Source organism: Aethalodelphis obliquidens, unplaced genomic scaffold (genome assembly GCF_003676395.1).
Source record: "Aethalodelphis obliquidens isolate GAN/ISIS:26980383/991018 unplaced genomic scaffold, ASM367639v1 scaffold12, whole genome shotgun sequence".
Taxonomy (NCBI): domain Eukaryota; kingdom Metazoa; phylum Chordata; class Mammalia; order Artiodactyla; family Delphinidae; genus Aethalodelphis; species Aethalodelphis obliquidens.
Window position 1 is genome coordinate 35,906,012 of NW_020837956.1, and position 22,564 is coordinate 35,928,575.

General features: G+C 56.4%; 1 protein-coding gene across 5 annotated transcripts in view; it reads right to left on the reverse strand.

Moving 5' to 3' along the window:
- Positions 1 to 75: 75 nt before the first annotated feature.
- Positions 76 to 22,564, reverse strand: part of ATP6V1C2 (ATPase H+ transporting V1 subunit C2) — a 53,490-nt gene continuing 31,001 nt past the window's right edge. The window contains exons 4-13 of one of the 5 annotated variants that reach the window (XM_027113813.1): positions 18,621 to 18,715; positions 14,302 to 14,393; positions 12,855 to 12,953; positions 12,133 to 12,201; positions 10,128 to 10,220; positions 9,920 to 10,013; positions 7,412 to 7,549; positions 6,489 to 6,586; positions 838 to 970; positions 76 to 563 (exon numbers count right to left, since the gene is read on the reverse strand). In XM_027113813.1, the coding sequence (XP_026969614.1) occupies positions 474 to 563; positions 838 to 970; positions 6,489 to 6,586; positions 7,412 to 7,549; positions 9,920 to 10,013; positions 10,128 to 10,220; positions 12,133 to 12,201; positions 12,855 to 12,953; positions 14,302 to 14,393; positions 18,621 to 18,715 (1,001 nt within the window). In that variant the 3' untranslated portion in view covers positions 76 to 473. Of the gene's footprint in view, positions 564 to 837; positions 971 to 3,499; positions 5,266 to 6,488; positions 7,550 to 9,919; positions 10,014 to 10,127; positions 10,221 to 12,132; positions 12,202 to 12,854; positions 12,954 to 14,301; positions 14,394 to 18,620; positions 18,716 to 21,272; positions 22,500 to 22,564 lie in introns of those variants that run through there. The other 4 variants (XM_027113815.1, XR_003434189.1, XM_027113814.1 and 1 more) reach the window with 4 other exon arrangements.

A 22,564-nucleotide genomic window follows, 5' to 3' on the forward strand; every position in this document is an offset into this window, starting at 1 on the left:
AGCGTAAAGCGAGCTTACACAGAGGATGAGAAACGATGGTCGAGTGAGAGCTGCATCCCGCCCCCGCTGTTCGTCTTCGGGCCATCACCAGCGGCTGCTAGGGTATACAGCTGGGAATACAGTTAGCTCACGGCTTTTAATACGCTATTATTAAACCCTCACAAAATGTCCCTTAAGACGTGAAATAAGCGGCAGGTTAGCAGTTTATAGGAAGTCCCCATTTATGTAAAACATTCAGAAAAGTGAAGCTTTGAATCTGTTAGACTGTAAATGAAGAGACAATTCAAAGGATTGAGAACATTTCTTTATTGTAACTTAAAAAAAATAAATACAACTGTAACTAATTTTTGTGAGCAATATTTCTCTAAAAATTTAAATTCTGTAGGATACTTAAACTCTTCTCTGGCTAAAGGAAAGAAGTGTCTGTGGTAATTTGCACAAATATGCAAGTTTAGCAGTGCCGGCTCATCTTTCTAGTCAAGAAGACCAAGGTCGATGTGGAAATAGACGTAAGGAAAGTAGTCTTGGTTGCTGAGTTGCAATCCAGGGATCTCCACGGATGCCTGCAAAAGACATGGTCACATTCTAAGTGCATGAATTCGTTTCTTGTTTTACTTTTCTGTTTGAGGAAAGCTCTCTAGGCATTGACTGTATTTTCTGCCCCACCGTCCGCCCCCTACCCCAAACACACACACAGCCTCTTGTTAAACTTTCACATTTGTAAAGTGTAGATTTTCCTAACAGTCTGGCAGGTACCACTTTTGGAAAGTACCTCCCATGTGGAGAGGCTGACCTTACTGTAGAAAGGCAGCTCTTTCTGGATAAAAATATACCTACATCCAATATACTTGCGGCTCCAACTTCATCCAGATGTCTGAAGACGGAGTTCAGAACCTCTCTTAAACGTTTGGTGGATGACTTCTTATGCGGCTGGAGGAGAACCGCCTGGAAGTTCACTGGCAATCCATACCTGTTCAAAGTGCAGAGGAGTTACTGCAGATACGGGTAAAATGAACCTGACACTGTAGTGAGAATGAAAAACGAGGCAGCATAGCTCAGGAAAAGAAAACTCGAGTGCAATGTCTGCGGTCAGAAGTGAGGCTAATTGCTAGATCCTTGTGTGTGGAAAGATCTCTAGAATATGCTCACCCACTTCTGATGGTGACAGTTTTTTGACTATAGAGCCACGGGGTCTCTGGGGTGTGTGGAATCATCAGGTGGTGAGGGGTCAAGCTGAATGGAGGCTGTTTGACTAAATATTCTGACTCCAAAGCTTCGTCTAAAACCCAGCTTAGCTGACATACTTTTCTCCACTGAAAAAAGCACACGCACACACACGCAAATCTGGTTTATCGAGATTGTGAATTCCTTTTGCTGAGTTTTGGGTGGACAGAAAGGACTTTAAATGGACTTTGTGTGCATGAGTACCTCTGAAACCACCTGCTGGCAGCTCTTCGTGTGGTGGTATCTCAAAACACACTGAGCACTACATCAACAGGAACACGCATTCTGTGACTCTCAGTGTTTTTACAATACATGTCTATACTACCAGTGCGCAAAGGCTTGGATGTTCGATACTTATCACCTGTGCTTCTTCATGCCGGAGCCCAGCATGTGAAAGCTGGCCTTAAGATGCCCTTTTACTGCCTGACCTGTTAGTATTACTTAGTTTGAATTTCTCAGTCAATGCCCATAAACTAGCCCCTGGCTCTCCCGTCCTCATTTCTGGCTGCTAATGGTGCAAAGTGTTCACTCAAGTCCTGAGGTCTCCTGGTGGATCTGCAGAAAGGTGAAGTAAATACGTGAAAGGGCCATTTGTTAATTGCTTCACTGTAACCAAGCGTAAGACGCACCTAGTCCCGTTGCCTTAGAACACTGGGTGAGCGGGGCCCCACCAAACCCGAGAGGCGAGGGCCACAGAGGCCGGCAGATGCTGGCAGGGATGGCGGGGACACCTGCGCTAGATCGTGGGTGAGAGGATGGCCCAGCGGACCGCCCTCATTCCTTCTTTGTTCCTTGTCACCAAAGCTCCGGTCACCCAGATGACGCTGAGGACAGGGTTGTAGTGCTTCTGGAGAGCCCCTATTACCCGGACGCGCAGTAACCCTCGCCCTGCCTTCCCTCCTGAACTTCCTCCCCGAGCTCCCAGTGCCCTGGATACCCACCCCACACCCTCGACCTCACCAGCGCAGCTCTACCCGCTTACTACAGGGAAGTCTGCAGCCTTCTCACCAATCTCACAGCCCGGGCAACATGTATGCCAGGAGATGGCATTCCAGCTCCCAGGTGCAGTTGCTAGACCATCACTCTGCTGCCCGGACACGGAACCTGCCTCTGCCGCCCTCCAATCCGGTCATCGCACCGTATTCATCAGCAGGTTGCTCTGGAAGATTACCCTCCTGAACAAGGACCCCGTCTTTTGAGCTCTCCTCCCCTGACCAGCCTGTGAGCTCCTTGCAGGCAGCGGTCCGCATCCGTCTTGTTCACTCACGGCTCCCCAGTGCACGGCGGATAACAGGCACCCCATCAGCACTGGCTGAACGAATGCTCCTTGCCCCTCATCCAGCCTCCACGCCCTGCACCCCTTTCTCAGCCCACTCCCCTCTTGGTTTCAGGGTTTGCACGTTCTTCCAGATCCTTCCAGCCCTTTCCCTGCCAGCCCTCCCTCCAGGTCAGTTTAGTGAACACCTCCCCATCCTGCTCAGAACCAGCTTTCCAGGATCGGCGGGTCAGCTCTCTGCTCCTGCCTCCTCCAGGCTGCCCCCCTGCTGCCCCCTCCTGGACGCTTCAGTAGAGGAGCCTCCTTCCCCTCCGCGCCCCCTGGCGGTGAGCCCTCCACCTGCACCCTCCGTGCTGAGAATACTGCAGCCGCCACCCTCCCCTTTAACATGGCACGACTGCAGCTCTATTTACAACAGCCGGGACATGGAGGCAACCCAAGTGTCCATCGACAGATGAATGGATAGAGAAGATGTGGCACATGTATACAATGGGGTATTACTCAGCCATAGAAACGAAATTGAGTTATTTGTAGTGAGGTGGATGGACCTAGAGTCTGTCCTACAGAGTGAAGTAAGTCAGAAAGAGAAAAACTAATACCGTATGCTAACACATATATATGGAATCTAAAAAAAAAAAAAAAAGTGGTTATGAAGAACCTCGGGGCAGGACAGGAATAAAGACACAGATGTAGAGAATGGATCTGAGGACACCGGGTGGTGGAAGGGTAGGCTAGGACGAAGTGAGAGAGTGGCATGGACATATATACACTACCAAATGTAAAATAGATAGCTAGTGGGAAGCAGCCGCATAGCACAGGGAGATCAGCCCGGTGCTTTGTGACCACCTAGAGGGGTGGGATAGGGAGGGTGGGAGGGAGGGAGATGCAAGAAGGAAGAGATATGGGAACATATGTATATGTATAACTGATTCAGTTTGTTATACAGCAGAAACTAACACACCATTGTAAAGCAATTATACTCCAATAAAGATGTTAAAAAATAAAAAAATTCTACATGTCCAGAAATAAAACAAACAAACATGGCACCATCATGCCCTGTTTAAAATAAAAATTCCCTCAACTCCCTCCCGCTCTCACCCCACATCCGAGAGCACCCAGTGTCCTATGTCACCCAAGCATCGTTCAGCCACTACACTCGAGCTGCCCACACCAGTGACCTCCCAGCGGCCCCATCCCAGAGACAGCTAAAGCCTTAACCTTCTGATCCCTGACTCACCCATCTCTCCCTCCTCCGGCCTCTGACATCACACAGGCTTCTTTGCTTCCACTCCTTAAATGCTGGTACATTCCCCTAAGCGACTCTCTGTGGGTGAACCCATCCACACACATCAGTCATCACTGGTGCTCCCTAATATCCATTCCCCACTAGAGCTTCTCCCAAGATCCAGACTAATGACCCAGCTACCGGCTTCTCCAGTCTCGCCGTGGTCCCACCACTCACCCAGGGCCCGTTTCCATTCTCACCTTGGGTGATTTAAGCCCGATTCACTTCACCCTGAGAATGAACCAGCACTTCCTCAGCTGAGGACTGGTCCGCTTCTCTTTGATTTGATTCAGGCCACAAACGTGGGGCACCTCCTCTTTGTCTGACTCTGCGCTGGGTGACAGGCAGTGAGGCCAAGTCACCCCAGCCCTCCCCTCCAGCTCTCAGGGTAGGGAAAAAGGGCAGAACCAGTTCTGAGGAAAGACACAGCAACAAGTGCGAACCGGGGGAGAAGACCTATGCGGGGTCCGAGGGTCAAGAAACAGGCGAACTTTACCCATCTGCTCTAATCAACTTGTTGGTTCAACATCTATTTTCTTAGCTTACGCTCTCTCCATACGATGGAATATGAAAAAGCCATTAAGGAGGAGCGAGTATCTCTATGCATACTGATAAGACTATAATGCAAAGCAGATGAAAAAAGCAAGTTGCAGAACGTTAAGTATAAGTGATGACATTTGGGGGATGAGAAGAGTCTTGAAACCATTACCTGGGATGATCTATGGGCAGTGGGGCTGCGAGGAACTTACATACTTTCCACAGTACATATTTCTGAACTTGAATTTTTTTTTTTACAGTGTTCATGTATTACAACTATTCAGGAGAAATAAAAAGTACAGTTTTTGAAAATGTCATACATTGATAGTTTTGGAAGGAATTATTCTTGCATATACTCAGTTTTACTGAGCTTAAACAAGATATTAGGGACCTCCCTCTCGACCTCTCACTTGAGCAAAACGGGCATCCTGTAAGGATGGGCAGGCTTTGCCACACTGGGCCTAAGAAGCCCTGATTTTCAAGGTGAGCAGGGACAGACTGGGGCCCGTCTACACTGTCGATGGCTGGAACACTCCAGGTCATCTCGAGTGTCCCTTCAGCCCAGCGCCACGATCCTTGCCATTACAGGGGTCTGAGATGGTTCAGAGGATGAGGAACCACCATCAGAGCCGGTCTGTATTTGGACAGAACCACAGTGGCAGCCACGTGGAGGATGCACTGAACGCAGGGGCCCAAGTAACAGCTGGGCGGGAGAGAAAGCAAAGGCAGGATGGAGCGCTGTCAGGGGTGCGTGAGGTGCAGGGAGGTGCGGGGGGACGTGAGGATGAGGCAGCGGAGGTGTCCAAGCGGGCCCTGAAGGTTGAGGAAGGACCTGAGGCCACCGGTAGAAACGGAGATCAGGAGGAAGGGACGGGGAGGGAAGATGAGTCGGGAATCCAGTGAAGCCGGTCGGGAAGTGCACGGCAGCAGAGACCTAGGAAGCCTGGGCAGGAAAGAGAGAGCAGGGCAGTCAGCCTGGCGGAAGGGGCCCAGCAACACCACCCCAGAGGGGCCGAGGGGCCCTGGAGCCTGCAGGCCAGAGCAGGCCAAGCTTTGGGAGAAGGGGGCAGCGGCCGTGAGCAGTGCTGCCGAGACCCCCCCATAGTTCAGGACACGGGATATGTTCAAACACAGGAGAAAGCAGGCTTCAACAGATATTTCCTGTTTGATCCCAGTTTTGTAAAAATTTTGTAAAAATAATGCATATCTGCGGAATCTAAAAAGAAATGATACAAATGAACCTATTTACAAAACAGAAACAGACTCACAGACTTAGAGGATGAATTTGTGGTTACCAGGGGTGAAGGGTGGGAGGAACGGACAGTTAGGGAGTTTGGGATTGACATGTCCACACTGCTATATCTTAAAGGGATAACCAACAGGGACCTACTGTAGAGCACAGGGAACTCTGCTCCATGCTATGTGGCAGCCTGGCTGGGAGGGGAGTTTGGGGGAGAATGGATACATGCATATGTACGGCTGAGTCCCTGTGCTGTGCACCTGAAACTATCATCACAACACTGTTAATCGGCTATAGTCCAATATAAAATAAAAAGTTAAAAGAAGTTACGCATGTCTGCAAATTTAAAGAAACAAACCCCAAAACTCTGAAGGATGCTGGTACACCAGCATGTTAGCAGTGTTTCCTCTTGCTGCTTTCACTCTTTGGGATTACCTATAGTTTCTACAAAACAGTGAACCTAGTTTGCATTTGTTTAAAAAAAAAAAAAGGTAAAGTAAGTTTAGCTGTTGTTGGTTCGGTTTGGTTTGGGTTTTACTTTTTGTGCGGCCTTGAGGGTTAGGCCTCAAAGCTCAAGGATGGAGACGGTCGGTGCTGGTGTTTCTTCCAGGAGCCCCTGGCCCCTGGTGGGCTGCACAGAGGGGGTGGGCGCAGCAGGACACTAACCCCATGACCGGCAGGAAAGGGCCAGAGCACCGGACAGCAGGGGCCCTCAGGACTGAGGGAAGGGTTATTTGACGGAGGAAACCCTAAGCCTGTTGCCAAGAGCCAGGAGTTGCAGAGGAAGAGGGTAGGAAAGCCAGGGCGCGTCCCAGAGGAGGCTGGAGGGGCCAGAAGAGGGGTGGCAGAGCCCAGGTGGCCCCGGAGCTGGCTACGCCCGCCCGCCCACCGCAGGACAGCCCAGGGCGGGTGTCTCGTCCACGCACCTGAGCACAGACTCCACAAACACTCTCAGGGCCTTGATGTGGATCCAGGCAATAAAGGCTTCGCTGAAGTTCACCTTGAGCCATCGCAGCAGCGGGCCCTGCAGGGACAGGAGTGCGGTGACCGCTCCCGGCCAGTCCACCCAACGCCCGGCCAACAAAGGACGTGGGTTTCAACAGAGCAAGCCCCGAGCTGAGAAGAAACGCCCAGGGGCCAGCAGGAGCAGCGAGGCGGTCCGACGAGGCCAGGGTGAGGCCCAGGCCCACGTTCTCCAGGGCACCTGGCGCTGGGGCAGCTCAGTGGGCCTGCCAGCCAGCACACGCATGGGGCCATCACCCACCGGGCTGCGGGGGGCGGACAGCCCCTGACCTCGGGGCGTTCAGAAGGCAGCCAGCAGGCTTCTGGCTGACACTGCGCCGCCAAGGAGCCCCCCTTCTCGAAGGCTCCACTCCAAGTCCCGGCACCATCCACCAGCCACCACTTCCAGGGGGTTCCTCACAGCCCCACTGCACGTGGCCACAGCCACTGTCGCTAATGCTGGCATGGCTGGTCCTCCTCGGATGCCCACAAAGGTCAGGGGTGGGTCAGGGGCGGGCACCCAGGGGAAGAGAGCTGAGCTGCCTGACCACCATCCCCCAGCCGGGACCTGCCCCATCACCAGCTCCAGCCACCGCCAGCCAGGACAAAGGCACCCTGGCCAGCAAGCACCAATCATTGCTGGGGGAGGGGGAGGGGGAGCGGGAGGGGCAGCTCTCAAGAGACCCTGCAGATTAGGAGGAAGGCATGATTCTGGAATCCCTGAATTTAAGACCTCAAAAGCCATAGTAGATAACAGGAAACGCAAGGATTTGCTTTCTCCAAAGATGCCTGCGCGGGCAAGGACATGCGAGCCGGGGAACCCCAGGGCTCCCGGGGAGATGCTTACCTCACCCTCGCCCTCACTCTCTCTCTCTCTGTCGTTCTGCCCCGCAGCGGGCCTATCAGGGTTCCCTAGCGGGGTTACCTTAACCTGGTGGTCCGGGAAGGTGGATGATCCCTTTTTAAGAGCAACACAGGAAGTTTGCTAAAGGCACAGAAATGATTTATTAATCTTTCAGCAAACATGCATCACAAACAAACAGAAATCATTCTCACGGCCTGAAAAGCACCTGAAGGTGGGCTCAGGCGTGCCGGCCCACCCTCGGCACTTGCGTGCTGGTTGGACTGGAGGTGTGCCGGTGCCATTGGCACTCCCCCTCCAGGGCGGGGGTGTTCAAGTCCCCGGCTTCCATATTCCAGGGGCAGAGCCCACAGCCCCTCCCCCGGCCTGGCCTCGGCCAGGAGCTGCCCCTCCCTGGACCGTCTGTGCAACCAGCTCCGCCTTCCGGGCTGTCTGGGCTGAGTCAGGGTGTCTCTCCCAAGTCCAGCTCACAGTAGCCTCCTTGGCCGTCAGGATGCACTTAAGCATGTTACATGCAGAAAACTGGTCAGGCGTGCTGTTAGCACACATTCGACCCTTCATCAACCTTCTCTGCAGACAGGTGCAAAGAGCGGGAAAATCCCATCCTGTGCTCTCAAAGGGAACTGACACCCAGGACCTAGGTAACAAAAGGACGGACGCAGGATGCTGGTCCTATGCACCTCCAAAAAGCCTAAAGGGGGAGAGAGATTCTTAAGAAGCCGGGGTCGGGCTGACCCCCGCTGACCCCTGCTCGCTGGCGCCCAGCAAGAGCCTCGCAGGCAACTTCAAGTTTCCAAGTTAGTTTGTCCTTCGGAGCTCCGCCTCCCCTCCACGGAGACCGGGCAGGGCTCCCGGGGTGGGGGAGCAGGGAGCGGAAGTCTACACCACACGAAAAAACGCCAGTGAGCAACCTGAGACAGGGGCGCAGGCGCTGGGCTCGGGTGTATCACCCGGGGGTCCGTGCCAGCGCGGACGTGGGTGCCAAAGACTCGCCCTGGCCACCTGTGAAAGGTGCCACCGCCTAGCGCCCTCCAGAGACACCGCGGGGGCTCGGGCCAGGACTAAAGCAAGCGGGGAAAGGGCTCAGCTAAAGAGAAGGCTGGAACCTTCCTGGGATATTAGGGGTCCGGGCGAGCTCAGGTGGAGGAGGAAACCCTTTGGATCTCAGCTCTTGCTGGTGAGCATCTTTCCTGCCTGGTGAGTCGGGTCCGAGGCCAGGGGCTTAGGGCTCCAGCTCAGCCCTTAGTCTCAGGGAGGGCCCGGGAGCCTTGGCCCAAGCCCGACAGACTACAGCTCTAAGAAGTGTGTGTTCCCTCGGCGCGCACACACGTGTCCACACACGTATGCGTGCGTGTGCGCGCGCGTGCCTTTCTCCTCGGGGACAGAAGGGTTTTATACGATCAGCTCCCATTTCCTCCTCAGAGGGGGATGGGTCCATCCAGTGGGGCTCTGGGGACCCCATTTCCGGGGCCCCGTGGCTGGTTCTCACTCCTGATGGGACCAGGTGTCTGCAGTCCCTGTGCAAAGGCCATGGACCCAGAGAGGTCAGGCGGGATGCACAGAATCCCCCAGCCCGAGGCAGGAGGAGGCCCGGGGCACAGGCACAGCCCCACGGGAGGCACTGGCTCTTCACCCAAACACACACTCACAGCTTCGTGTTTACACACCAACTTTCCTCACCCCTCCCTTCCTCTCTACTCTAGAGGCTGAACTGGAAGTTTCTCTGAGAACCCTCCCTGGGGGGACTGCAGGGCAGGGGACCTGAACACATGCCCCCCGGCCCAGCCCCGCTCTGAGCTGAAGGATGCTGAGTCCCGAAGGTGCCCATTCTACAGAGCGACTTTCTCAAGGCTACCCCATTCACGTTTCAAAAATGAAAATCTGTTTTTCTCTCTCTTGAGCTCAGCTGCCCTCACATGAGAAGGTTCTGAGTGGCTGTGGCTGGAAGTCTCTCGGATAAGCACCCACTCTTTGCTAAAAGCCTTGGGGAGGTAAACACAGGTGCTGGTGACGGGGATGTCACAGCATGCCCGGACGTCACACGGACCAGGGCTTCGGGTGACAGCTACCTGCACTCTCCAAGGCGGCGGCCCTGCCGCTCTCAGCACAGGCGCTCCTGCCCGGAGCCCTGATAGCCTCGCTCGACCCCAGGCGGCCAGGAGGGTCCTCTCCCAGGGCCAGTGCCCGTTCACCTCTCAGAGCCTCACTTCCTCCTCTGCAGAATGGAGCTAAGAGTTCCTTCCCGGAGGGCAGTGCCGGGCTGGGTGAGATCTCCTACAGCAGGGCTCACGGCTCATGTGTCACCTCCAGGTTACCGGTACTTGTCACCCTCCCCAGACCCTGTCTGGCAGCCCCAGGAGTGTGCACCGGGCAAGTAGGGATGTTGGCGTGGGTGTTGGGACTTAGGCGGGGCCCTTCTGCTCCAGGCCTTGGGTGCGCGGGCACCAGCCAACGCCTTCAAGAAAATCCTCGGGGCCTGTATCATAGACTCACGTATTGTTGCTTCCTATCCGACAGCAGTCTGGTCATCTCTTCCCTTTCCCTTTTAATTTCTTTTTCATCATAGTAAAATTCACGGACAGTGAACCTTAAAACAAGCAAAGGAGAGGCTTCCGCTAAGAAGCTTCCAGTCAGAGCAGAGACCCCCCCCTCCAGTGGAGACAAACCAAACCCGGAGAAACCCACCGAGGCCAGCCCTTACTTATTCTCTTTGGCTTTGGTTTTGAAATCGTCAATCACTTTTCGAAACAGAGTCACGGTGAAGAGGCCACACTCGTTGTCCTCAGCTATCAACCTGTGGGAGAGAAGCGTTTGTTCACTGGACTCACCATCAGGCCCCGGAGCTGGGCCGGAAGGAGCCTGTCCTCTCCCCGGCGGGGTGGGTCGCTGCAGGGGGAGCCTGGTGGCCCTGGCGGCGGCGAGGGTGGAGAAAGCGAGGGCGTCCCTTCCTAGCGCCTAACTCCTGGCTGCGCGGTGTCAGCTGCCGGCGCCTTCCCGGCGTCTCCTCTCCTTCTCTCACCCTCCAGGCTAGGGCTCCAGGGGTGACCCAAACGCCGAGACCTGCTCGGATCTGGGGTGGGCCCCAGGTCACGAACTGGCCGAGAGCAAGCTGCATGCAGGTCTCAGTCACCTGCTGCGCCGAGCGGGGCGCGCCAGCTCCCACGCGCTGTGGTTGCAACGAAGCAGAGGAAAAGGTTCCAGATGGAGGAAACCATCCCACGTGGGCATTTCACGTCCAACGGCACAATGTTCTAACTAGACACGGTCTCCCTGGCACACCTTGATGCAGGACCACTGCGGTCGCTGTCCTCAATGTGGGGGTCACTGGGGCCCGTGGTCTGAGCGTCTCTGAGTCCCGCTGGCCAGATGACCTGACCATGGGCACCCTTGGGCCCAAGCAGGGTCTTGGGTCACCTTTGCTGCTTCTCTGAGCCCACACCCATAGGGGCTGACCCAGGTTCCAGAAACCTTTCCAGAGTAAGCTCAGCAGACTCTCAGGTGCCCCCCGACAATGCAGGGCCTGGGGGTTCTGGTCTGAGAAGTCAAGCCATCCCCTGAAGCAGCCTCTCCTGGCAGGAGTTCCCAGCACTTGGCCATGGAGAGCCAGCATTGGAGAGCAGTGAATGCTCCTGCCAAGCAGGCCAGCGTCGAGGGCCAGCTCCTCTGCCGGCCTGTACGCCCTCCTCCTCCAGCCTCCCCTGGTGACCTCAGGCTGTGACTGTCCTGGCCCTGCACCCTTCAGTTTAGCTCCTGACTGCTCTCCCCCGTGAGTTTGTGACCCTGGGAGAGCCAGCAGGCGCCCCAGGCCAGAGGCCTCTGGGCTGGGATGGGAGTGGGCAGGGCTGCCCAAGGCTCATTGAGAAACCATTTAAAGTGCAAGCTATTTCAGGCATGGGAAAAGGCACAGAGAATACACACCCACGTATTCCCCGCCCAGCTTAAGACATAAAACAATTTTCATACAATAGAAGCCCCACATGCCCTCCCCAACGTCATTCTAATCCCACCCCTAGGTCACCGCTGTGCTGAGTTTGGCCGTTTCTCATTCTCAAACACCCATAATTCCGTGCACCTGCATTACCCAAGTCACATACAGTTTCGTTTTGTCCATTTTTAGATTTTAAATAAATGGCTTCGTGCTGTGTGTCCCCTTCTGCAACCTGCTTTCCGCTTAACACCGCAGAGTGAGATTTATCCTTGCTCATGCCCGTAACGCTAAACTGTTGATTTTCCCAGCTGTGTGGTATTCATGGTTCAAATATGTTCCTCTATCCCTTCTGCTGTCACTTTTCCAGCCCTCACTGGCCGCTCCTGCTCTGACCCCAGCAGGCCACATGTCGAGACTCTTTTTCTCCCCTGCTCGGGCTCTGTGGCCATCACAGCCAGGCTCTTGATTGACCCTCAGGTGGGGAAGAATCCAAGCCAAGCTGAGAATGCAGAGCAGAGCACAGCGCAGGCCCTGCATGCCCCGAGGGCCGGAATGTAGTCAGGGAGGGCTTCCCGGAGGAGGGGGCAAGGAAGCGGGATGCTGAAAGATGGAGGGAGTCTGGCATGTGGCTGAGTGTGTGGCTGTGAAGGCACAAGTGTGGAGGGCTGAAGGCACTTGTGCTCTTGGGGCATGTTTGGTGGCTAGGTGCCCCGGAGCACCCACACACGCCCCCCCCCCCACACCCCAGGCCCTGGGGCCAAGCTGAGGTCTCACTTACTTCGTCGACCGTGGGACCACCATGTCCGAGAGGGATTCGTAGGTTTTTTGCCATTGTACATAGCTTGGTCTGTGAGAGTACAGAATCGTTCAGTGATTTTTTGCAGAAAAGACTGTGGAGTGTCCTAAGAGTCCTGGAAGCTGCATGCCCCTTTCCCTGAGGGCCTGAGAGGAGCAGGGCTAGGGGCCAGACAGAGCCCCAAACATCCCCTGAGGCACTGCCGTGGGCTTTGGGACCCCTGTCCCCAGCCCCATCTGGGGCTTAGGCTCCCCATGAGGCCCCAGGCACCATGGAGCGGCCGTGAGAAGGACTCAGGAGATTCCTGCTGGGGGCTCTGATCCTGGCCCTGTGTGACGTGGGCAAACCAGCTGACCTCTCTGATCCTGGCCCTGTGTGAGCGTGGGCAAACCAGCTGACCTCTCCGGCCGCGGGACAAGGGAACAGTAACAGCCCCCGCCTGACCCCAGGCGTGTTGTGAGGGAAACGAGCTCCTGCGTGTGGCATCGGGCACACAGCAGATGCCCGAGAAATGACCGCTCTGTCACTATTACCACCACAAGCACTGTCACCTGCTCCCCTGACCACCCCCCAGCTGCCATTTAGGGCTCCGGATCTAGCCTTGGGGGACTCCCGCTTCATCTCTGTTGGGCAGGACGAGTGTCCTTCTGTGATCACCAACCCAGAAGGAGACCCCAAACCACTCACCTTCCTGGTCCACTTACTTGGGAACAATGACCAGAAGTGTGATCAGATACTCAGAATCCAACACAAAGTCTTCTTTGCTCACAATATCGCTCAGTGTCCGAGTGAAGAGGTTTCCCCTGAATCCACGTGGGACAAAGGGGTTGTGATCAGCAGAAAAGCACACAGAGGCATCCCTGGGCCTGTGGGATGCCCAGACCCCCAGCCCTCCCACGACACGCAGGTGTTGGGACAGCAGGGGCAGCAGGGGACAGGAAGGTTCAGGACGCTTCCTGGGGAGGGGTGGGGGCCCTGGGCTAAGTGTCCCCCGGCTGTGTGTCTGGGCGCCCAGAACTGCTGTGCCTGGCGGGACCCCAGGTCCTATCACCAGTCACCCGAGCTGAATCCAACACCTCGGTCAGCTGCGCTGCCCCGGCGCAAGCCACCGGCTGTTGGGAGGGGATCGCTGGCGCCAGGCAGCTTATGTTACCCAAATGGAACACAGCGGTCGGCTCACGCCACCACCTGGGCCACTCCGGGCAGAGACAGGCCCAGAAGAGGGCTCCGTTTCACTTTACACACTTTACAGGTCCAGCAGCCAGGGGACATTCACCTGAAATAGCTTTGTACGTGTGTCCAGTGGAACCTGTCTCATCAAGGTCATGGTATTTTTAGCACAGGGATCAAGGCTATTGTATCAGCCAATGGGCCAGAACACAGCTACTGGGACGGTCTGTAGCATCAGCACGTAGGCCATGAGGTTAGATACCCAAGCGCACGTTGCTTCCCGAGGAAAGAGTTCTCGAGCCCTTAGTCAAGGCAGAAGCTTTAGGTAAAAAGCCGTCCCACAGGGCTCTCCAGACTGCCCCGCCTGGAATCCACACGCCCTCTTCCCCATGCCCACCAGCCATCACTGATAAGGCCCTTAGGGTCCCTCTCCAAAGGCACCCTGCAGTGCCCGTCTGTCCCGGACTCCTTAGCTATCAGACCTTATCTGTCCGGTCTTATCTATAAGACCTTATCTTGCACCTGCACCCCTTGCACAAAGCAGACTTTCCATAAATATTTGTTGAGTGAATAACTGTGAGCTCTCCAAGTGCAGAAATGATATTTTATTCTGCTTTGTATCTTTAGGGCCTAGCGTAAGGCCTGAGTATGGTGGGTACTTAATAAACATTGATCCGAAGAAGAAAAAGAGAAACATCAGAGGGAGATGGAGACTGTCGGACCCTCTTCACCCTCCCCTCCTTCACTCCGTGTATGTTCAATCAACCACTGTTACTGTCGGCCCTCCCTGCCCAGCACGTAACTCCTGAAGAGGCAGGAGTGTCTCCGTGTCTGTCTGTCCATCTGGCTGGCTGGCTGTCTCTCTCAGACACAGACACCCAGCTCACCCAGTGATCTGAAAGGCCCGTGCAGGAGCCCGGCTCGGACGCTGCCCTGGCCAGGCCCTGAGGCTGCAAGGAGCGGGGGGCCCCGAAGACTCACGTGGATTTCTTCTCCAGGTTCTCCAGATTTGTCTTCAGAGCGTTGTAGGCGGCCGTGCGGGACTTCAGGTCCGTCTCAATCTGTGCCAGTTGCTGTTTGGAAAAGCAAGAGTTTAAAGAGTTGGCTGAACTTTTCACAATTGCCGCAAATTGCTCCTGGCGCACTTAAGGAAAACGCTGCACCCCGCCCGTTTGCCGGGATGGCTTGCGTTTTTCTCCCCTCTGCTCTCCCAGACCTTCCAGCATTTGACCCTACAGCGAGCTCACCCCGGGAGGCAGGGAAGGGATTAATGGCTTTTCTAGGCTCACTCAGCAAGCTGAGTCTTGTCCCGACTTCAAGCCCATCTCGTGCTCTCAGGGCCCCCAGGGCCCCAACTCCATGTGCTCTCAGGCTCTGCTAGAGGTCAGCTCGGGCTGACCCCCATCCGGCTTCTCGGGGAACCCGCTGTAGCCCAGCCCCGACCAGCACCCAGGTCTCCAGGCTCAGCTGTGCCCCACGGCAGCCCCTTCCTGCTCTGTGTAGGTAGGAAGGCTCTTTTCAGTTTGGAGGCAGGTCACCAGCCTGACGTTAGGGATATCCCCCTGTTCTGGAAGTTTCGGGAGCACGTCCGGGATCCCCTCCTGCGGTGGGCAGGGAAATGAGGCTCAGCTCTCCAGATGCCTGGCCTCAGGTGCCCCACCTGCTCAGCCGGGGTGATAGCTCATCCACAGCAGTGAAAGAAAAATGCTCACCAGGCCCAATTCAACGGAAGTGCTCAAAACTCAGCAGCTGTTACGACGATCACTGCAAATCAGTATCTCGAGGTCGCTGAAGCCCGCGGCTCAGCGACAGCGGCGAACCCCTCTTGCACGTGGGAACTGTGGGGATTTTCTGGCTCCCGCTTTAACAGCAGGGTCCATGAACACAGAACTGGCCCGACAAAGCACGGCACCCACACCAGGGAATACGGTGCCAGCGACACGGTGCCTGAGGGCTGGTCCCACCCGGAGGAAACACATTCAGGGACTCCCTGGTGGCCCGCCCTCGGCTGCGAGGGGACATTACATCGCACCAACACACACAACAGAGCAGCACACCACTGCTGCTACGGGAATGTCTCAGGAATCACTACACAGAAAAAGGAGGCAATCTGTAGGATATGCAATTTTGAGTTGAAATATATAGACTTTTAATATAGATGAGAGGATCCACTTTAAACTTGTAAACATTGGTTACCTTTAAGGAGATTAAAGGGAGTGGCAGTTGGAGGGGAGGGGACGTGTGGGTGATGTGGGGGGGGCTTTCATCTTTCGATTTTGATTGTTTGATTTTTAAAATAAGATTTATAATTTTTTTACAATTTTTAGAACCTTTTTACTTTGAAATGATTATCGATTCACAGGAAATTGCAATGATTATCGATTCACAGGAAAGAGGTCCCATGTACCCGTCCCACCCATTGCTAACATCTCACATAACAAGAGTACAATAGCGTAACCAGGAAATTGACGTGGCTACGAGCCACAGATCTTGATTCTTAAAATAAGATTTATACATTTGTATCTTTTTTAAAGGAAAAAAAATCAAACAAAAAATCCTGCGTCGTCTTTATTCTTCTGATTTTACCACAAGCCAAGGAAAAACTAGAGTTTTAGAAAAACTGCAGTGTTTAGAAACCCGCAAAACAACGAGAGGAACTAAGACTTGGGAACCCATCAGGCCCGAATTTGAATGCCAGTTCCAGCTCTGGCTGTGTGACGTGGTGTCAGCTCCTGAACCTCTCTGAGCTCAGTGCCATGGAATTACCATGAGCTGCTACAGTCCTCAGAGCAGGTCATCCAGAAAGGTGAGCCCTTTCTTCAACAGACTGAGCCCCTCAAGGGCAGGCTGGGTCTGGGTGATCTCTGCGATTCTGGGCAGAGCGGCCGGCACAAGGCAGTGCTTCGAGAACATGTCCAGAGCCAAGCGCTCCCACAGTCCTGCCCCTTCTGGCATGTGGCTGGCGTGCACTTCCCACCACCGAGGGGCAGGTGCGCCAGGCAGAGCCTTGAGACCCCCTGAACCTCCCTGCACAGCACCCAGAGATGCTTCAGGTGGTGGAGACGCCAGCGGCCGCTGCCCGAGTGGTTTGGAGGGAGCAGACCCCCGCCGAGCACCGTGGACATGTGTGCGGTAGGCATAGAAACTGTTTGCTATGTTATGCCGGTGAGACTTGGGAGCCTTTTTGGAACTACACCGTGACCCAGCCCGTGGAGACGGACACAGCCAGGGGCTGGGTCCCCATCCTCGCTCCCCTTCATTAGGGGAGGCAGGTGGGCTCAGTTCCCAGCTGTTGGGAGGGTTGGGGGCCCAGCCCTGAGAGTGTCAGCACAGGGCGCCTCCCAGGTGGGGAGACCCGTTCGGACACCTAGAAGACACTGGGCGCTTTCAGAGAAGGGAGTTCCTCTGACTAGGATGTCTCTAGTTAACAGATTTAGATCTCGCGATGCGGGGAAGAGGCCTGAGCCAGTGCTGAGGGCAGCGCTCGAGTGCTCCTGGGGCGGGACGGGGTGAGGGAGACGATGCCCGGAGCCTGTCTGGCCGGCCTCAGAAAGCTGATTCCTGGCAGTGGAGCCAGCCCAGGGCTTCCTTAGGAAGTGATGCTAGGCATACGGCCCAACCAAGACCTGCATCCCCATCCCAGGGCAATACTTCGACACCTGCAGGTCCTGGGGGATACCACGCCACCTCTCAGCCAGCTTCCCCATCTGAAAGCAGAGGAAGGCGAAACCTACCCCATAGGGGTGATGTAGGAAATAAAAGCCCAGCATGGCTCCAGGCACACAGGGAGCGCTTTCCAAACCAGTGCCCTCCTCTCCACCCTGCTTTCCTGCCAAAGTCACTCTTTGGGTCCCCCGGACTAGAGAGAAGCCAGGTCCTGTCCTCTATAACTGCTCTGCTCCCCCGCTCAGCTGACGCCCTGATGCACTCTGGGAACCCTCCTCACTGCCTGCGTCCCCGGGACAGCCATGCCGGCGAGCGCTGTCCCCAGTGGACATTTGGCACAGCCCTGGCCATGCTGCCTAGCTCGGTCTGGCCTCACCAGAGCAGGGCAGGGAGCGGCCAGTCCCACAAACTACTGTGTGCTTCCAGCTTGGGGATGGAGGTGCACAACACCCTCCTGGATGCCACACCTGGCACAGGTGCTCTGGGAGCCCCCTCCTCGAAGGGCCTTCCAGAATCATTGCCCAATCACCCCAGGAGGGGCTGGGACCTCTGATGTAAAGGGGGCCCGATGAGCTGCACCCAGATTCCAGAGCCTTCTGATCCCACCCTTGCTCCCAGAGACACAGGCCGGGTGCCAGCCCGCCAGCAGGAGATGCACAGGACTGCAAGGGGGTGGGTCCCAGCAGCCCATCGCCTTCACCTGAGCCGCCCAGACACACCTGGGCGCTTCTGTCGCCCTGAGACAACAGGAAGGCTTTGTTCCCAGTCTGGCTGAGATGCTCCCTAGCCACCCAGCCACAGGAGACGTGACATATTAGGGGCTCTGTGCATCTTAGAGGGAGGGGAGGGACAGTGGCCATAAACCATCAGGCTAAACCTCAGAAGCTTCATCAGCGCCCACCCTCAGGGAGACCAACGGGAGTCAACACGCTGCAAGACACCCGCGATGTCCCCAGAGGGCTCCGCCTTGGTGCTCTTATTAACGCAGCAGAAGCTGGAGGCCCCCCCCTCACCGAGACAGTGCAATCATGGGGGCAGCATCCACCAGCCTCCCCACTGTCACCAGGGGTGGGACCCCGGGAGATGCCTCCCGGGAGTTAGGGCTCTTAAGCCAAACTCTCCACGGAAGCAGATGGTTTTTGTTAAGTAAACAATGGCCGTCAGGGGTCGGGAGAGTCAGGGTGGGACTGACTTCTCCATCAGCACCTTTCAAAGGGGAGCGCAGTGAACAGGCGCCGGGGTCTGGGGTCAGAACACCAGGGGCTCAGAGCACCCGTCGAGGGCAGTGTCCTGTAAGACGAAGCCACCCTGCCCAGTGGCAGATCTGGAAGAGGTGTAGGGAGGACAGGTGGTCACCAAGCCGTTTCCAGGGCTGCCCTGAAACCCAAAGGTGTCTGACCTCGCCCAGCGCACGGAAGGCCACAGCTCAGGGCCCAGTCAGGGCTGGCGGGAGCCAGACGGGAAGGGACCCCACCCAGGGCCACTGGGCAGGGCGAGGACCCACCCAGCCTCCCGCCTCCGGAAAGTCCCTCCTCGCTTCGCTAGGGTGCAAACGCCGTGTAGCTTCACCCCAGATGGTCAGTGACGCCGGTCACAGCAGTGTGACGTCCCCCAAGAGAAGGCCCTTCCCTTACCTTTGCCAGAGTGTCTGCTATGCTCACCAGCGGCTGCTTCGCAGGGTACTTGGCCATGTCCCATTCGAAGTGGGTCACAAAGGACGTTAAGTCCGCTGGAAGAACATAAACACATTGCACCAGACAGTGGACTCCCCGTCTCTCCTGAGACGCAGGCAGGCCAAGCATCCCCACTGAAACCGAGGAAGCAATGAGAGAAACGGAAGGACAGACTCAGGGCGCCCTCCCCCTCCGGGAGAGCAGACGCTCCCCACGGGAGCAGAGGGCCAGGCCAAGCATCAGCCAGGACCACGGGTAGCCCCACTCTCAGGATGCTGTAGAGGTGCGCTCCTGCACCCAAGCTCAAACTCAGACACTGCCCCAGAGCCCTGCGCGTGGGAGGCCCTGCTCTCCCAGGGGGTGGCCACGAAGTCGGAGATGTTCTGCGGCACCAGATGAACCCCCTGCCTTTTCCAGTTGGTTCGACCACACTCCCAGCTGAGTTGTCAGTTCGAGGTACCCCAAAGGTACCCCAGAGAGCCCCAAGCCAACCCCCAAGACCCCACAGCCACCATGGGTGCAACCTGCCCAGCAGATGACCATCTCCCTGCCTCTCCCACGTCCCAGCGCTAGACATGGGCCAGGTCCTCACACGCGTCTATTTCAACAAAGGCATTTTCAACATTAGCGAAATACTGGAGTTAGTGAAGGTGGTTTTTACCACCCGTTACAGATGTGCATTTGTCAGGGTATGTTCTTTATATAAAAGTGCATAGTGAGTGGAACGAATCAGTGTTTTTTCAAATTTTCTTTTCTCTCTTACCTTCTCCGAAAGCAAGCCTAAACCTGTGTGCTCAGGGTGTCTGTGATTGTCTCTAACCGGCCGCGGGTGGAGGAAGGGGCTGGGAAGTCAGGCAGCCGCGCCTGGGGGCCCTGGGGCGTGTTAGTAACCAAACCTCTTTGCACCTCAGCCTCCTGACCCGAGAAGTGGGTGCACGGAAGGGGTGTCCGCACACCTCCTGAGGGCCCTCTCTCCTCAGGTGAGCTCTAGGCACATTGAAAGGGTGCAACCCGGGGGCCAGCTGCAGGCTACACCCCGGTCCGTTACCCCTTCAGTGTAGGATGCGCTACGGGGGCCCCCAGAATTCCATGAACCCCAGCAAGATGGGCCTTGCTAACCTGGGTTCTCACCCCAGGTTATGTGGACGCCGGCCCTTCACGCAGGTGAAAAGGGACTGGTCACCGCTCCCTCAACATTCAGTCACCGCGACTGAAGGCCAGCTCACTACTGCGCTGGGGACGGCAGACCGTAGCCCCCTCGCCTTCGAGCTGCTCCCTGTTTGCTCGGGACACGAGTCAAACATGACACCACAGCGAGCAGTGTACACACGGCTGGCAGGGGCTGAGGAAGGAGGGGGAGAGCCCACACCTGCCTCCTGTCCTGGGGGGCACTCCAAGGGCTTCGTGGGGACCCCATATTCACGCAGGGACGGAATGGGACAGAGTCTGCCACGTGGCCAGTGAAGGAGGACTGGTGAGCGTCACACGAGGGGCAGGAGGACTCCCTGGGTCACGCTGATGGAGCGGGGCGTCTGGACGGAGGGAGAACAAGAAGGCCAGGCAGGGTCAGGAAAGTCACGTCTGCACCTTCTCCTGTGGCGATACAGACACCAGGCCCACCTCCTGAGCCCCTCGCACATGCCAGGAGTGGGACACGCGTCACTCCAACCTCAACAGCACTGCGGAAAGGTCACCAAGAGGTCAGGACGTAGCCGGGGGGGGGGGGGGGGGGGGGGAGGACATTGGCGCTCTGAGGAGCCTTCTCTGGGGCTGTGAGGGAGACAGAAGGGAAAGCTAAGAGGGGCCCATGCCCGGGGAGTAGAGGCAGGGGGCCAACAACGGCACGCGGGGACAATTACCCCTGGGGCACGAAGGAGGCTCGGGGTACACCTGGATTTCCAAGTTGGGTGACTAGGTGAAAGGAGGGGATGCTCACTCGGCCAGGCAGCAGGGAGGCGGCAGCCTGGGATGGAGCAGAGGCGAGCGGAGACGGGCTCCACTTCGGATGAGCTATTCGGGTCAGTTAAGTTCCCGCATGGCAAATGGAAATGAAGCGGGGCTTGGAGGAGGGAAGTGGGCTGTGGGAGGGAGGTCAGCAGGATGACGACGCTGGTGATGACCATTACGGTAGCTGACGCTGGCTGGCGCTTTACTGTGGCCTGGACGCATGAGTTACTTCAGTTCATTTACCCTTCAACCCTGTTCAATATTATTATTATCTCCATTTCAGAGATGAGGAAACTCTGGCACAGAGTAAGTCGTGTAACGTCTACCAGAAAAGGAGACAAGGAACGTGGAGGCCAGGGAGGACCACGCCCCTTCCCCGCCCCAGCCTCAGGCAGGAGCGGCCACACTCTGGGGGGACAGGGAAGCTGCCGTTGTCGGCACCTCCGCAAGAACCACACTCCGATACCTCTGGTCTCCTGACTTAGAGGGTCCTTCAGATTCCAACGGTGCTGGGATTGACAAGAGGGCCTCTGAGGCACCAAGGGTGGGGCCCTGACCCAAGTGGACTAGTGCCCTTATGAGGAGAAACCAAAGAGCCCCCACGCCCCCTGTGCTCCCACCAAGCAAGGGCCGTGTGAACATACAGGGAAGGGAGCAGGTTCTCACCAGGAACCACATCCGCCATCACCTTGATCTTGAATTTCCAGCCTCCAGAGCTGTGAGACATAAACATCTGTGGTTTAAGCCTCCAGTCTGCAGTATTTTGATATGGCAGCCCGAGCTAATACAGATTTTGGTATTAATTTGGTTATTAATATGGGTTTGGAGATTGCTACACTAGGGCAGGGAAATGACTGTGTAGGAAGGATCCAGGCCTCGGAGGAGCTGCATTGAGGTCTGCATGATGGCAGGGGCGCAGTCAGAGGCAGAACTGACGGTCGCAAAGGACTCCTTGTGTGCCAGCAGTCACCCCGATCCTGCTACTGGACCCTACTGTGGGCCAGGCCCTGGGCAAGCACGACGGTCACACACCTCCCATGCGGTCACATGCTGCCCGGTGGGAGCCATCGCCCACCACACAGGCCAGGGAACAGCCCGCCCTAGGCAGGTGCCAGGCAGATATGTGCTCTAGAGACTCCTGCCTCTGCCCACCCCAGACCCCTGGGCACACCACCACCCAAGCTAAGCCACCCCCGACTCCTCACTCTCTCTCTCACTGCTGCTCTTGTCCTAAACATCAGGCTGGAGACCAACTCCTGCAAGCCTGCCCGGCCCTCCCTCCCGCTGCTGGCCTGAGCCCCGGGATGCCTGCCTCATCACACTAATGACGCTGTACGATCACCCTTGCTTCCCTTGCTCTTTCAGCCTCCTTGAGGGCAGGTGATCATCTCTGTGTCCCCAGAGCCTGTGACAGTGCCCAGCAGGGAGCAAGCGCTTCGTATGAGAATCTGCCTGTTAACCCTGATTGTTGGACTAACACTATCCAGGTTGCTTAGAAGAGGTGCATTTCAGACAAGGTCTCGTGTCCACGCATTTTCACAAACTCCAGGCTTTTACGGCGCTCAAACCAAAGAGAACGCGTCCCTCTTTTCTACTAGAATGCCTGTGACTCCTTTAGGACTCAGCCCCCCTCCTCGTGGAGGCTCCTAAGTACTGGGTTTCCATCACAGCACGTCAGGCACTGTGGGTCTGGTCCCCAGGCCGCGAGCTCCTGGAGGACAGTCATCGCTGGATGCCCGGCACCCAGCACACTGCCTGGTACTCGACGGCCAGGCACGCGTGTCTGCTGAGTGAGACGAGGAGATGGTGAAGGTCTCCCGACAGAAGCCTCCAGAAACCTCTGGTTCGTGACTGTGAGTTCGTCCACCTCCTCTTCCAGGTGGAAAGCATCGGCCCCAGCTCCAGACACTGCCCCCTCCCCGCAGCCCCAGCTCCAGACACTGCCCCCTCCCCGCAGC